Source organism: Anguilla anguilla, chromosome 5, assembly GCF_013347855.1.
Source record: "Anguilla anguilla isolate fAngAng1 chromosome 5, fAngAng1.pri, whole genome shotgun sequence".
NCBI lineage: Eukaryota > Metazoa > Chordata > Actinopteri > Anguilliformes > Anguillidae > Anguilla > Anguilla anguilla.
In genome coordinates, this window is record NC_049205.1 from 42,858,072 (window position 1) to 42,873,464 (window position 15,393).

Here is a 15,393-nt window from a genome sequence, read left to right on the forward strand (position 1 = left end):
GGTCAGTGTTTCATATGAAGCCCTTCATATGGTGTTCTGTGGAAGGGTAGGTCAGTGTTTCATATGAAGCCCCTGATGTGGTGTTCTGTGGAAGTCTGGTTAGCACCGATATAGGTTGATGTACTGACTCTGTAAGACCATGGTGGAGTCCTGCTTGCTTAGAACACAACCTGGCCTCAAAACTTCCTTTTATTTCGGCTATAATTCATTCACACAGCGAGGGGAGCACATTTTAAAAGACTACACTGTGAAAGTTGGATAGTGTGGTGTCTGTGTCCATATCCGCTACATAGCCTCAGTCTGAGGTGTCACATGACGGAGTTGGCGGAAGAGTGTGAGGCGGGAGGGAGGGGCCGCGGGGCTCACCAGGGTCATGACGCCCATGCGGTCCACCTCGCGGCTGGGGCTGCGGTTCGCCCGCCGGGGCGTGGAGGTTCCGGAGCCGGGGGGCGAGGAGCCGGCCAGGGAGGAGCCGGCGAAGGGCGGGGGGAGGGAGCCCAGCGAGCGGAAGTGCCCCCCCAGGGAGTCCCCGCCGCCCACGCGGCTCTCCAGCTCCTCCGCCCGCTGCGCCGCGCTGTCCTTCTCCTCCTGGATCATCCTGCGGGGGACGGGCCGCGTTAAAAACGCCAGGCGCCGGGAACGCGCAGCTCAGAGAGACTGAGTACCACACCCAACGCACTCACCCAGACCATGCAGCTCACAGAGACTGCGTCAAACTACAGTACCACACACCCAACGCACTCACCCAGACCATGCAGCTCACAGAGACTGCGTCAAACTACAGTACCACACACAACACACTCCCCAGAACAAGACCAGAAGTGGTATCGCTGTTCACAGCTATGACAGGCTTTCACGGACCACGGTCATACTATTTTCAGACTCCGATATCAATTTTGTGTGTGATAGTCGCATTACTAATCAAATGAATGACCATTTATACTAGTTATTAGTAATACATAAAGTAGGTGCTTGACCACGGACTTGCATCAATTTTGAGACTTTTCTAACAAATGGCTAATGCAACCTTGAAGAATTATCTCTGAATACGTTGAATCAATGTTAATTCACACAAAAAAAAGTGCATCTCTAGAAAACACATGGTAAGCATGCATAGCCGAATGGCACTGAACCACGTGCGCGGCTGCTCTGGAAGCCTTCCTTGCCTGATCTCGGTGTTGATGGCGTCCAGCTGTTCCTGCAGCATCATGGCGAGCGTCTGGGCGTCGGCCTGGCCGGCGGGGGAGAGCAGGTCCGCCGAGCTGAAGATGGTCTCGCGGTCGTCCTCAATGTCCGAGATGTCCACGTCGCTCTCGAAGGCGTGGGCCACGTTGGCCAGCACGTTGGCCTGCTGCACGCGCTCCCACTCCTGCTCGTTCAGCGTCTGTACCTGGGGGAAGGTGGGAAGGAGCGAGGGAGGGAGGACAGGAGAGAAGGGGGAGAAAAGACAGGGAAATATAAGTCAGTGCCTGGTCTCTGTAGAGGAGCTGAGAAGAGCTTCAGCTTCTGCTCTTTTGAGCAATGTTCACCAGGATGCACTGGTAGATGTGCCCTTAATTCAGTGTGAAAAAGAGGATGCTAAAGGTGCTCAAAGCAAAACTTCAAACAGTCAAATCAGTGACCACTCCATTCAGTGTCCAACGGCAGTGCTATCCAACGAGTGCTAACTAGCAGGTGCTTGCCCTTTACCCAACAGCTTACAACACTGGCAAATAAAGCACTGTATTTAAAGAGGATACAGACGTCTCACACGTTCACTTACATGTTTCTGGTGTCCCTTGAGGCAAGAAAGATGGGGAAACAGAAACAAGAGAACGATGAACCATAACTCAAACCCGGTGAGGGTCTTCCATTTAAACCGTGCGTGTTTAAATGACGAGACAAACGTAGCAGAACAACAAGCCAAAAACCCCAAATCACACACGCGCGACGACTCCACCGAGACCCGGGAGTTTACCAGCGGCGGGACGCCGGCGTCGCCGGGCTCACCTTGGAGGGCTCGTCCCTGAGCGCGGCCACGCGGCCCTTCTGCGGCCGCCGCAGCACCAGGGCGCTGTTGTAGATGTCCGCGTGGTTCTCCATCATGGACGAGGCCGAGACCGGGTACCGGAAGTCCGGGGTGCTGCCCAGGGGGGAGCGCCTGCGGGGGGGGGGAGAGAGAGAGCGGGGGAGGATGAAGGAGGGAGGGACGGATGGAGGGAGGGAGGGAGGGAGGGAGGGAAGACCGGCGGACCCCGAGGCTTACCCGTGCTGCAGCAGGGAGTTGCTCCTGTTCCTGCCGTGCTCGCTCTCCGCCCGCACCGTCTCCATCTCGATGAGGAGCTGCTCCTGAGGAGGAGGAAGAGCGCAGCGGTGAATCCGGTGCCGCATGGCTAACTCACAGATCAGGACCCGTGTTTCACAAAGCAGGATTAGCCAGTCCGCCGGATAACCGCACTGAGTAAAACCCGGAAGCTTCCTAAATCTGGAACATGGACTTCAGTTAAAAGAGCTGTTCCGGGTTTTACTCAGCGCAGTTATCCAGCTAACTCAGTCATCCTGCTTCGTGAAAATCCTCTGGATCTTCCACAACATTAAACGGGGAGCATTACGTGTGCACAAGCAAAAGCACTCAAACATGTTCCAATAACAGAAAGCAAGAACAGGAACAACACATCAACATTCATATCTGCAGCAAAACGTTAAGTTTCCAAAACTTTCACACGGTATGAGTTCACTGAACGCTAACCTTCTCATGGTGCGCTTCTTCAATCAGCTTCTTCGTGTGTTCCAGTTCTCGGATGAGGGAATTCTAGCCGGGCAAAGTGACGCAGAAGTTTATTAAGGTCCCAGGAAACGATGGAAAGAAAAACGTAAAGAAAGCCCAGCCCAGCCGCTCTCCTACCTTCTCCTCCAAAGCGGACATCCTCTCCTTCAGGTGGAGCTGCAGCCTCTCGTTGGACTCGGACAGCAGTTTGTCCACCGTCTCCGACAGCCGCTTGTTGTGCTCCTCGTTCATCTTCTCCCGCTGCCGCGCCTTCGAAACAGACCGCAGACCCGCTCAGTTCGCTACCCTCACCAAGTCAAACCCGACCGCACGCGTATGTATGCTAATGAGCAACGTACAGACTGCGGGAGCAGATGGTGGAATTCCCCTGAAACCTGTTCTTATGCACTGAGGTGAGACGGCCGATATTACCTTAGGAGCTGTTCAACAATGCCGCCTGCTGCTTTACCGTGTCCTATTAATTCAGGCCACTGATCTGTCGGCCCAACCATGTTGATACAGTGAAGTGGTGCAATGCTGAGGCAGAGGCCGTGACCAGCAGTAGCACAAACTACATACATTCCAGTTACATCTACATAACATAATGCTGTCTGGAATGCAATGGAATTCTATGGTGGTGGTGGGTGTGGTGATTGGCTGGCTGACGGCTAGCACCACCCCCCTCCTCCTCACCCTCAGCAGCTCCTGGTTCTTCTCCTCCAGGTGGGCCTCCAGCTGCCTCAGGTGCTCCTCCACGTTCCCGTGCCTCTCCTCGGCCTGCGGAGACACCGGCGTGGTCAGACCCCCCGCGGCTAACACCCGTCCGTCCTCCACCCGCGCAAAACCCGCGCGCGCACCGCTACCGGCCCATAAGCACCATGCGCTAAGAAAGCGAGGCAACCAGGCCGCAGCACAGAGCGAGGCGTGGGGGAGCCTGGCTACCATAGCAATGCAAGCCTTAAAAACAGAGGGTTCTGGGACATTGAGTTTTTAAGTCAGTTTCACAATGTTCAGTTAGGACACATGGAACTGAGAAAAACTGGTGTGTTTTCATGGATGAACTGATTTCCCTGAACTGAGAGAGATGCAATCCATGAACTTTCCACGTTATGTATTCCCAACTGAACTGTCTCCTACTGATATGAGTGTAAAATGAAATGAAGGGAGTCCCATACACAGTGAATTCAGCCCAGGGATGGGTAATTCCAGTCCAAGAAGGCTACATGTGTGGTCTTCCACCTCGAGCCTAACTTCATCTCTTACTTGCCCTTATTTGGAAGATTTGTTCGACTCTACTGTAGGAGAACAACAAAATCGTCTGGATCAAAGCCATCCAGGACTGGAATTTACCATCTCTATCCCATTCAATGCGGCTATGAGCTCTACAATGCTGTACACCTCTGTGTCCTTGGATAGGTATACTTTCAATTATGGTTACGTTATAAAAATGAAGGGGGGGGATAGAAAAGGAATAGTGAAAAGCGTGATCAGCAGCAAGCAGCAGGCAGCCGTCCTCTACCTTCCTCTGCGACACAGCCTCCTTAAGGCTGGAGTCAGCACACAGTGAGCGGTCTGGCTACAGTGGGCGAGCCACACACAGGGCACAAAGGAGAGAGAGAGAGAGAGACCGCAGAGACAGGACTTTAGTACAGCTATGGCTGGACATGAGGCAGTGAGTGAATGAGAGAGAGAGAAAGAGAGATGAAGGCAAAGAAGGAGAGAGAGATAGAGAGGAAGGTGGAGAAGAAGGGGGGAGAGAGACAGAGGGAGGGGGAGAAGGAGGGGGGAGAGAGAGAGAAAGACAGAGAGGAAGGGTGAGAAGGAGGGAGAGAGAGAGAGAGAGAGACAGAGAGCGACAGAGGGGGCACAGAGAAAGGCAATTTTTACAAATATGACTGGGAACAGAAAATCTGGACGGGTACATTACTGCAGCTCCATGAAAAATGGCAGTAGATCTGCTGAGAGGCCAAAATGTTTACATCATATGTTAACTTCCCATTGTATGTTTGTGCAGCGTTCAGTACTTCTGTCTCTCCTGTTGGATTTAATTACCGGCAAACTGGCATCAAAATGAACAAAAGCAGCTTAATATCCCAATTTTGCTGCCAAGCTTACGACAGTTAGAAAAGCATCGCATAGTTCTGAAGTGAGTACATTAGCCTCTTAACATTGTGTTAAGTGTGGTTTGGCTCCTCTTTCAGAGCGCACATCCAGATGGAGTATGCAGTGCATTAGCAGACAGTCACAATAACCATCAGCTTGGGAAGGCAAAGGGCTGTGTGAGAGTTCTCATTAAATTCTGCACATAAATTTTCACTCAAATGCCACAGTACCAAAAACAGCCGTACTGCCTCCTTTTAACACAATACATAAATTTATCGTATTTTTTAAAATTACACAATGTTTGGCTATGTCAAGTTCAGTGACGCTAGTGGACATTTTCATTAATGTTTGACAAAGACAGAAGGTATTGAAGAGGAATTTCAAAGCCCAAACAAATCAGCTTCACCCCAATGTCTTCTTTTGCAACGAACCATTCTTGCCGATGACTACCACCCGCCCTCCACAGGCACACTAGTAAAATTTCCTCATCATTTGCTGTCACTACTTCCTGTCAGGTGGTTCTGTCCCTCAGAATCCTAAACAAAGTTTTTGGTAGCATTTCTGCCTGAAGAGATACAAGTACTAAAAATACACTTTAATGCTATGGTAATTATTTATATTCAATAACTAACAGTTTGCCTCACAAACATTATTCACATTACGTTAACAGACTCCCTAGTGGCATGGGGACAACAGTTAGAGACAGGAGAGGGAGCACTAACCGCGTGGAAAGCCTAAAGTGGGGACCGCCTCCGTATCCCGGGAGACGGAATGAGTGGCGGCGGGACTGCTGACTCACCTTGGTGAGCGCCGCCACCCGCTGGGCCAGCTCGGCCTCCACCTCGGGCAGGGTCTCCGCCTTCCTCATGGTCTGCTGCAGCTTCTGCTCGGCCAACTCCAGCCTCTCCTGTAGCTGCCTGTTCTTATCTTCAGTCTGAGGAGGGGGGGACAGGACAGCACAGGTCTGACAATGCATTCAGCCCCAGCTGCTACGCTCACATAAGGCGCTCGCGCGAGCGTCTTCAGCCGACTCGGCATGTGTCATTAGAGCCATCAGTGTTAACAGGAAGCGGCTCATCTGATCTCTGCAGCAAAGGTGATCGATAAACCCTTCAACTGGATCGTTTCTGTCCTGAACAATGCAGCTCAGCTGTAGGGCTGAGCACCGCATTCTCACAGGGCTTATTTATACAGCCGTTTATAGGACTTATACTTTTGTAATCTGAACAGCTCGGTTGACGCAGCACAGTCAGAATAAGGTCAAATTCCTCACAGAACTCATGTGGAGCGGCGATGTGGCACAGTGGTCTGGAAACCACATTTGCAACCACATGATTGCAGGCTCTGAATTCTGAATTCTGTGCTCTGGTCGTCCCACTGTACGAGTAGATATTGACAGAAAGCTATCAATGTCATTCCAGATAAAGGGCCTTCAGTGAGCAAATTATAAACATAATCTTGAAAAGAATATTTATAATAGCAACATTAATAATAGTTTTTCAATAATATTTACACATTGTGTTTTTTTTTTTGTGGAAATTCGTAATGGTTTCCCCCCCATTTCTCCCAATTAGAAACGCAGAATGTTCCCATGGCAACTCTCCCCGAAACCTCCACTGTCGATTCGAGAGGACCGATGACAAGCCTGCGTTCGCCTCCGCGGCACACGGCTTCACCAGCGCTGCTCCACAAGTCGGGCGTGCGCTGAGCCCGAGGAAGACTCTTCACGCACAGCTCAACAGGGAAACTGCGAATGCCCGTTCCACCAGCAGGGATCGCTGGTGTGCGAGAAAACGTCGTCACCCAGGCTGGCTGAAAATCTCCCTGGGCAACCCTACCGCCAATTACCCATCGCCCGGCAGGGCAGCTGGCCACAGCTGGCACGGGCACGGTCTGGGGTCGATACTAGACTGTTGAGGCTCATCCATGAGATGGAACAGTGCCTCAACAAGATGAGTCACCAAACAGCCCAGTGTTTATAAAATACAAGGAGAAAGCTTAAATGCTTAGTTCAAATGTGCAGTTAACACTTCCCAATACCAAAGCTTTTCACAATTTCCGACACAAAAAAACCACCCCCCCCCACCCCCCCCCCCGAAGTTCTCTTTCCGTTTTGAATCTTGCGCAGTGCACTACACAAAGCCAATATTTTCTCAAGGGTTTGTGTCTGAAAAAGCGTCTCTCACAAAGCGCCATTCATTATGGGGGAGAAGAGGGGCTGAGGGCATTCTGTGGCCAGGGCCGCTGTGACTTTCAGCCCCTTCTTGAAAAACAAACAGGGCTCTGAGGCCTCCCATTCAGCGCTGCCACTTCAGGCGACGCGCGATCGGGCTCCGCGCAGCGCTCCGCTGCCAAAGCACCGTGGGCCTTTCCTGCCTTCAAAGGAAGCTGTCACACTGTCCTCCGCCAGCCTAGAGCCGTCTATTCTCTACAGCTCCACAACATGACCGCTTATTCAACGCTCGGCGCAACTCACAATTCAAATCTCACCAACTGCCATAAGCTTTTTTTCAGTCCCAGAGTACCAAACAGCATACGTGTATGTGAGTGTAAGTTTGCGTTTGTGTGCGCGTGCACTGCCCCGTATTGCGTAAAGCGCACGGTGCGGCTGGTGCACCGCACAGTGCTGGGACTCGTTGACCCACCTGCCTGTACATGGACTCTTTGTTGGCGATCTCGGTCTCGAGCTTGTCGTTGAGATCGTGCACGGACGTGGCTTCGCGCTGCGCGGCGAGGTAGCGTTTCTCCAGCGTGGTGATCCTCTCCTCCATGTCTTCCTTCTGGGCCATGGACTGGGGGGTGGGGGGGGGAGATGGTGAAACACACACTTCTACACAGAATGCAGGAGCTTGAGGGTCTGTGTTAGTGGAGACATTGTGTTCTAAATTACCGGGGACGTCACGGTCTGAATTACCGGGGACGTCATGGTCTGAATTACCGTTACCGGGGACGTGACAGTCTGAATTACCGGGGACATGACGGTCTGAATTACTGGGGACGTCATGGTCTGAATTACCGTTACCGGGGATGTGACGGTCTGAATTACCGTTACCGGGGACGTGACAGTCTGAATTACCGGGGACGTCACGGTGCAAACTAGCGGGGACATCACGGTCTGAATTACCAGGGACGTGATGGTATGAATTACCGGGGATGTCACGGTATGAATTACCGGGGACGTGACGGTGCGAATTACCAGGGACGTCACGTTCGGAATTACCGGGGACGTGACGGTCTGAATTACCGGGGACGTGACAGTATGAATTACCGGGGACATGACGGTCTGAATTACTGGGGACGTCATGGTCTGAATTACCGTTACCGGGGATGTGACGGTCTGAATTACCGTTACCGGGGACGTGACAGTCTGAATTACCGGGGACGTCACGGTGCAAACTAGCGGGGACATCACGGTCTGAATTACCAGGGACGTGATGGTATGAATTACCGGGGATGTCACGGTATGAATTACCGGGGACGTGACGGTGCGAATTACCAGGGACGTCACGTTCGGAATTACCGGGGATGTGACGGTCTGAATTACCGGGGACGTGACAGTATGAATTACCGGGGACGTGACGGTCTGAATTACCGGGGACGTCACGTTCTGAATAAACAGGTACATCACGTTCTGAAGAAGCATATATTTAGCCTTGTTGCATACATGTTTATAGTTGTGGTAAGAACAGCAAATGTCAGGAGTTCTGATCATCACTTTTCTTTTAAAAAGCCCAGCTGACTGATGTGAGAGGTGTGAGCAGAGATTAAACAAAATGAGTATGAGCAACTGCGCTAGGGCGACCCCTTACCTCACGGATGTCCCTCTGCAACCGGGTGTTCATGTCCTCAGACTTTATGAGGTCTTTGCGGGCAGTGTCCAGGTCCTCCTCCAGCTCGGCTACCCGGCCCGAGAGTGCGGCCAGCCTCTCCTTCATTTGACACAGGTCCCGGCTCTGCCTGTCAATCACCTCCTGCAGCTCCAGGGCTTTGGCCACGTCCTCCTCGTGGCTCAGAGACCCGTCCGAGGACCGCTGGAGGATGGGGAATGGGGGAGACAGACATGGCAGGTAAGATTCCTCTATATTCTGGTGAAACAGTCACATACATCACTGCAATCCTTAACCAGTCAAAATTCCCGGGTTGGCTGGCTGAAATCAGACTTGTTGTTTGTATTTATTGTTATTTAATTTTATTAAACCCCATTGATCAGGGCTGCCCAACCCTGTTCCTGGAGACTGTCTTGTAGGTATTCACTCAAACCCTAACAAAGGGCACGTCATTCAACAGCCAAACATAGCGTTGAGCTGCTGATTAGTCGAATCAGGTGCGTCAAATTAGGACTGAAAACCTACAGGACGGTAGATCTCCGGGAACAGGGCTGAGCAGCCGTGCCATAGATCATCTGACAACTGGATTCACATTTGCAGCAATGAGCTGGGGAATCACTGACTTTGCAAGATGCCAACTATCAACCTGGGCTAGAAACCAGGAAGAGCAGCAATTGTCTGTTCAAGAGCTGAATGGGATTCATGAACTCCAAAGGGGACTCAAATGTCTGATGTCCAAATATAAAGCAATAAAATGGGGGGGAAAAAACACACAAACAAATTTTGTAAAGGTTCCGGTTCAAAAACCTTCCAGTTTTCTCTTACAGAAAACAGATCCCAACCGCATTGCTGCCACTAGGGGGAGTCTCTTAGACACAAACTTGGCATACGTTTTCTATAAATTATCTACACGTTAAATGCTGATTTTACTTTGACTTTGGCAGAATCTGGAAACAGTCCCAGTGTGCATAAATTAACCCAAAGAGTGTACACACAGTTGAAGTGGCCCACTCTGACTGAAGTTTTGATTGCAACTATTAACCTCTCCACTCTGAAACACTCGACTTTCAAAAGACAACTCTATAAAAGTAATTCAAGAACGCAGCATTGACATTCATATGCTCTTTATGACCTTGCCTGCAGTAAGATAAAAATAAAAATAATGATAATGATAAAATAATGATAAATAATACTAAAATAACACCATTGATATAATTAAATACAGTAGAGTTAAATTATTCACGTGCGTGGGTTTTTTGGACTATGGACAATTAATTACAATTTCCCTGTGAAGTGATAGGGCTACTTATAGGTTTGGATGTCACAGTCACTAGGGTATGTTATTCTCCACAAAGCATTCTGTGAACTCCTGCAACCACCCCAAAGACGTACAGGTATTATGTACGTCTTTGCAACTGTGGGGCCTGCCCTATAAACGCGAATGTCTGTGACTGAGTCACTGAGTGATGAAGTTACACCATTGGTCGGCCGAGTTATGACGTTACACCAATACACGGTCCAGCCATATACTAGGTTTTGACCTGGTCTTGTTCCGGTTAGAACCACATGCAAAGGCTCCAGTTACAATGTCTTCCAATGCATTTTCTTCTATGACAGCCTCCAGTAATGTACACTTGCTTGGGCTTGAGTAATGCGTCCTGCATCAGTGCATCAGCACAGTGCAGTTTACTGCGCCGAGATGCTCAAATTAAACAGAGGAGGTACTTAAGGCCGCCGGAGCCTCAGAGGGAAGCGGAGACGAGCCAAATCCCATTACCCGGGATCTCAGCCGCGGAGCGGGGCCGCCGCGACAAACGCGTGCGAGGGCAGATAACCTACATGGCGGGAGGGTAACCTACATTAGGGCAGCACAAAGGCTGCCCCCACCGCCACCGCCACCCCCACCCCCACCCCGCGGCCGGCCGGCTAATCGGGCTCCGCGGACGTCGCGCGGTCAGCTCCTGGGAGACGGGGGCCGCTCTCAGGACCACAGGCGGTCGCCCCCCTGTGTTGTTTCCAGCACAGATGGGAACCGACCGTGCCGCCTCCGTTTTCTCAGGGGAGGGCTCGGAGGTCATACGTTAGCGGTTAGGCACCACAGTTTGAGAGTCTTTACTCTAATGAAACAAGGGGATGTTGAGTCACGGTCCTGCAGATTCTCTGCACTTCATCATATAGAGATACTAGATACGATGACCGCATAGTATATTCCATGCTAGATTTAGCATATGTGCTAGCTGAGCCTTATAATTGATCCAATTGGCTAAATGGAGCATTTTGATGAATCAGGAAACATGCCTTCCAGAGGCAAGGTTCAGACTAGCTGCTGGAGGCTGCTTACGATCAAGAAGAATGCGAGGCTGGTGTAGCTAAATGGTGCTACATCTGCCCAGCATTCAGGTACACTGTGATAAAAGTACACTGTAATGCCCATACCTTGCCATTGGTGCTCGGAGTATTCTCCCCATCATGGTTGATTTCTACCGCTCCATCAACCAACAGCTTCTTAGAGATGTTCTGCTCCCTCAGATAAACCAGCTGCAACAAAAATTCGATTTTTTTTTATATTGGTGGAGGAAAAAACACAAAGGCAAAGAAACAAATTCAAAACATTTTTTCACAATTGTATAAGGTACAACATATGGAACTTCCAGACTTCCAATCCTTGCAAAACTCATTTTAGAAACCTTTTTTTTTTTTCCTGTGTAGCAAACACCCACAACACTGGCCATTGCTATCTGTAGCTAGCCATCCCTCACCGCAAGCATTCTCTCCTCTTGGCAAAGCCCAGCAGGAAGATGGCACTGGCCCATTTCTGTCATGATGCCATGCTGTGGTTTGAGCTTAGATGTGGCACACTGGCACAGCATCACAAAGTCAATGGGGCCCAAGACTCTGGATCTATGCCAGGATTTCTCAAACTGTTTTCAAACGTGTTAAGCTGGCTTTGGTTACAGCCGATACCTTAATCAATAAAACATTGAAAGGTATTGAAAACATGTTTAAGCTCTACCCTCATATTCCTTTGAACTTCACTGCAAAATGCATCTATAGAGTTCAGTGGTTTCATTAACCAAGTGTCAATGCTTTCAGCAGTAAGGACATCACTGATCTGTTTAAAATCCTACCCTTTCTACAGGAAACAGACAACACGTTATACTAATAAAAGCATTTATTTTATTGAACCAATAAAAAGTCCTGGGTAACAAATCTGGGACATTTATTCTTCATGTCATGCAAGGCAATTATTCAAACTGAAGGGGAAAGACATCGCTCAATAGGCATTATAAGGGTCTAATTAAGAGCATTTAACAGCTCAATGCTGTTCAGTGTTCGCAGCTGTGGCTGGAATGAAAACCAGCATTTGCAGAAGAGCCCTGGTTCTATGCATTTTCACACTGATAAGCAGGACAGGGTGGAGACCAGGGGATTTCCCCATGCTCGCTTTTATTTGTGCTTATGTGTGCATGTGTGTGTATGTGAGAGAGAGAGAGAGAGTGACAGTAAGAGTGAGTATGAGTGTGTGAGTGTGTGATGCAACATTTTGTGGGGGTGTGGGGTGGGAAACTGAACAGTTTGGTTGGTTTCCCATGGTTCAGTTTGCACACGTTTGGTTTTGTTCACTTGCTCCAAACATACCCTTTTATGGGTAGCTATGTTTTTGAAATAGGCACTCACAACATTGTGCTTTATTTTGAATTGTAAAGCTTGTATTGGCAATTTGATGTCACAACACTCAAAATAAGGAATGGAATACAAAGATCAATGAATTCATTTAAATAGTTGAAATAAAAAAAAATGAAACGGAACTATTTTCACAGGTTAAGTTGCGGTGAGCGCAGTTTATAGCTGAAGCACCAGTCAGTCAGTCAGTTTATGAAATGGAAAGTGCATGAGAAAAACCGCAGTACGAGGATCCTCTGAAACACTTTGGAAGCATTATGGATTTAGAGTAAATATTTATTTTAGTGGGAAAAACGGTGGTGGATGTCTGTGTGCAAGCATTGCTTCACAAGTGTGACGTATGCTACGCTAATGGAAACACCCTAAACACGATGGCCCATTTATATCGACGTCACCATGGTGTTACAAACACAAGAAGGAAAGAGTCAGGGAGAGAACATCTCCACTTCCCCCACAGCACTTAAAACACCTTTTCCATGCAGATTCAGACATCCATAACCGAAGCCTTGGGGTTGTTTAAAGCTAAACATGCCCGATACGATCATGGAAGATTCCAGATTCAAGGGCGTAATTGTTGATGGCTGTACCCTATAACGTGGGTATTGTTTTCAGTTTGAGAATAACAAAGCGACTCTTCCTCTATTGAAAGAAATCCTGTCTGTGCTTTTGATAACCATTTTTAACAACACATATAATTATATATAGAGAAAGAGAGATAGGTAGACACAATGTCTTTAAACGCAATGCAACAACACAGAAAATATACAATGCAATAATAAAGCAAAACCCATAAACAGAAATCGTCACTTAAATGCCTAGAAGCAATCATCCAAATACTTGTCAATCATCTTAAATGAAAAACTCTGTCATAAATGTCAGAGTCTATAAATCAGTACTTAATTATAATCCCTCAAAGACAACTCGAGAATTTAATGAATCTAACAAAGGCAAAAACACATGCAGTACACTTGTCCCATGGTATCTGCTACCTTGTTTCCCTATAATTTGCCCTCTCTCAAAATATTAAAATATATAGATTCTACAACCCTTTGCCAGCTGGTGACTTGTGTACTCTGTGCAGACAGGTGGTTACACATGGAAGAATGACTGATGGACTTCCTGCGCAGAACCTGCTGCAGACCTGACTCAATGAAAGGATTAGGTGGCGTAATATTTTAACGCAGGTGAGAAAAATTGGAAGGGCTGCAATTCGCCGTCTTCTGCCCAAAGAAACTCCCTCGACTGGATGGGCCTGATCGGCTGGCCTGTACTCCAGCGCCTAAGCGTGTTCCCCGGGCAACCGAGCACGGCTTAGGCTTTGTTGACGCCGATCGCGCACGCAGGCGCGTTTCGAATTCCTGAGAAGGAAGAAAAACAGCCCAGTTTCCCTTCCAGCGAGGACCCGAGACTCAACCGGGCCATTCCGTGGCTGAGCGCGATTCGGCACAACAAGCGGAGCATTCTGGGACAGATGGAGCATTAAGTACCTCTTTCTGAGAAGACGTGAGCTGCTCTTCTAGTGCGCTGCACCGTTCCAGGGCGATCCGCAGTCTCTCCCTTACCTGGGAAGGACACAATTTAAAGGGGTACGTGAGAAACACATGCAGGGGAATTTACCAATGGGGCTGGTAACAGTCTCACCTCACCCCGGTCACTTTAAAGGTGCATACAAATGGCACCTTATTACATTCAACCTGTCATTTAACAGTTGAGTGCTAACACTGGCAGCACAACATTTATGCTTTTCTGTCACAACTGACTGCTTGGTGTGGGGTGGGCTGGTATCAGACTGGATGTGGAGGTGCAGGCTGAAAAACAGAAGCAGTCTCCCCTCCCCCCGCGGGGTTACCTTCTCGTCCAGGGCTTTGTGGTGCTCGAATAGAGACTTGAGGGCCTTGAGGACTTCCACCTCGCTGGACACGCCGGCGGGGGACTGGGCCTGCCGCTTCACCACCGTCATGCGCAGCGAGCGCTCGTGTCGAGAGACCAGGCACTCCAGGTGCTCCAGGAGCAGCTGCGCAGACATACGGAGGACAGAAACCTGCTCAGGATACACTCCGACACTTACAAACACACACTCACATACTCATACACTCACACACTTACAAACACACACTCGCATACTCACTCACATACTCACACACTAAAAAACACACTCCTACATACTCACTCGCATACTCTCACATTCACATACTCACACACTAAAAAACACACGCCCACATACTCACTCGCGTACTTTCACACTCACAAACACGTATTCACACACTCACTCACATACTCACACACACTTACAAACACAAACACACACCCACCCACATACTCACTCAGTCACATATGTACAAACACACACACACACAGACAGAGAGACACACACATACACACGGGACGGAGGAGCTGCCCACATTCCTTCAAAAGCACTACATAAGGCATTCATAATTGCTACACCTGTGTACCAAACACGTTCACACTTGATGGTGCCAGTAATAGTTGTCTGAACAATAGGCAGTCAACGTACCAAAAGGGCTATGGAAGTAGGCCACGATCATGACCAAGACACATAGGCACAGTCCTGGCAAGGTGTAATCTTGTTAATCTTGGCTGACTGGTCCAAGCAGTGAATTAGCTTGCTATTAAGAAAAAGTGAATCACAAAATCCTGTCACATTTTAATGTGCACATACACTTTTAGGAACTTTGGAAACTTTTGCTTCAGTACATATAATCGATGGACAATGGTGAGAGTGTGTCAGTGTAATTAGCAAGGTAGGCCATCACACATTTGGTACACATGCTCAGTGTACTTTTTTCTCAGTAAGAAACAATGCGGTTTGTGGACGTCTCAGGAAAACAGGCCAAATTTTCCGTGCCTGATGTCGAAACGGAACATTCCCTTATATGTTACTGGGTCTCGAGCTGGCAAACTGCCGGAGCAAATTTTCTGGAATGCCGACTCCTGCTCTCATACACAGATGGCCCCTAAACGGTGAAGTTCCGGAACGTTGCCAAGTCAGGCTCCATGTGTGAAAAGGGTTAT

At 49.0% G+C, this 15,393-nt stretch overlaps 1 protein-coding gene across 15 annotated transcripts in view; it reads right to left on the reverse strand.

The window, feature by feature from the left end:
- Positions 1-15,393, reverse strand: part of ppfia1 (PTPRF interacting protein alpha 1) — a 52,902-nt gene that overhangs the window by 16,472 nt on the left and 21,037 nt on the right. For 7 of the 15 annotated variants that reach the window (XM_035417879.1, XM_035417884.1, XM_035417880.1 and 4 more), the window contains exons 4-18: positions 14,210-14,374; positions 13,848-13,922; positions 11,113-11,214; positions 8,659-8,880; positions 7,495-7,641; positions 5,649-5,783; positions 4,266-4,322; positions 3,440-3,523; positions 2,885-3,016; positions 2,729-2,791; positions 2,246-2,328; positions 1,990-2,140; positions 1,763-1,777; positions 1,167-1,390; positions 367-598 (exon numbers count right to left, since the gene is read on the reverse strand). In XM_035417879.1, the coding sequence (XP_035273770.1) occupies positions 367-598; positions 1,167-1,390; positions 1,763-1,777; positions 1,990-2,140; positions 2,246-2,328; positions 2,729-2,791; positions 2,885-3,016; positions 3,440-3,523; positions 4,266-4,322; positions 5,649-5,783; positions 7,495-7,641; positions 8,659-8,880; positions 11,113-11,214; positions 13,848-13,922; positions 14,210-14,374 (1,887 nt within the window). The remainder of the gene's footprint in view (positions 1-366; positions 599-1,166; positions 1,391-1,762; positions 1,778-1,989; positions 2,141-2,245; positions 2,329-2,728; positions 2,792-2,884; positions 3,017-3,439; positions 3,524-4,265; positions 4,323-5,648; positions 5,784-7,494; positions 7,642-8,658; positions 8,881-11,112; positions 11,215-13,847; positions 13,923-14,209; positions 14,375-15,393) is intronic. The other 8 variants (XM_035417887.1, XM_035417886.1, XM_035417882.1 and 5 more) reach the window with 5 other exon arrangements.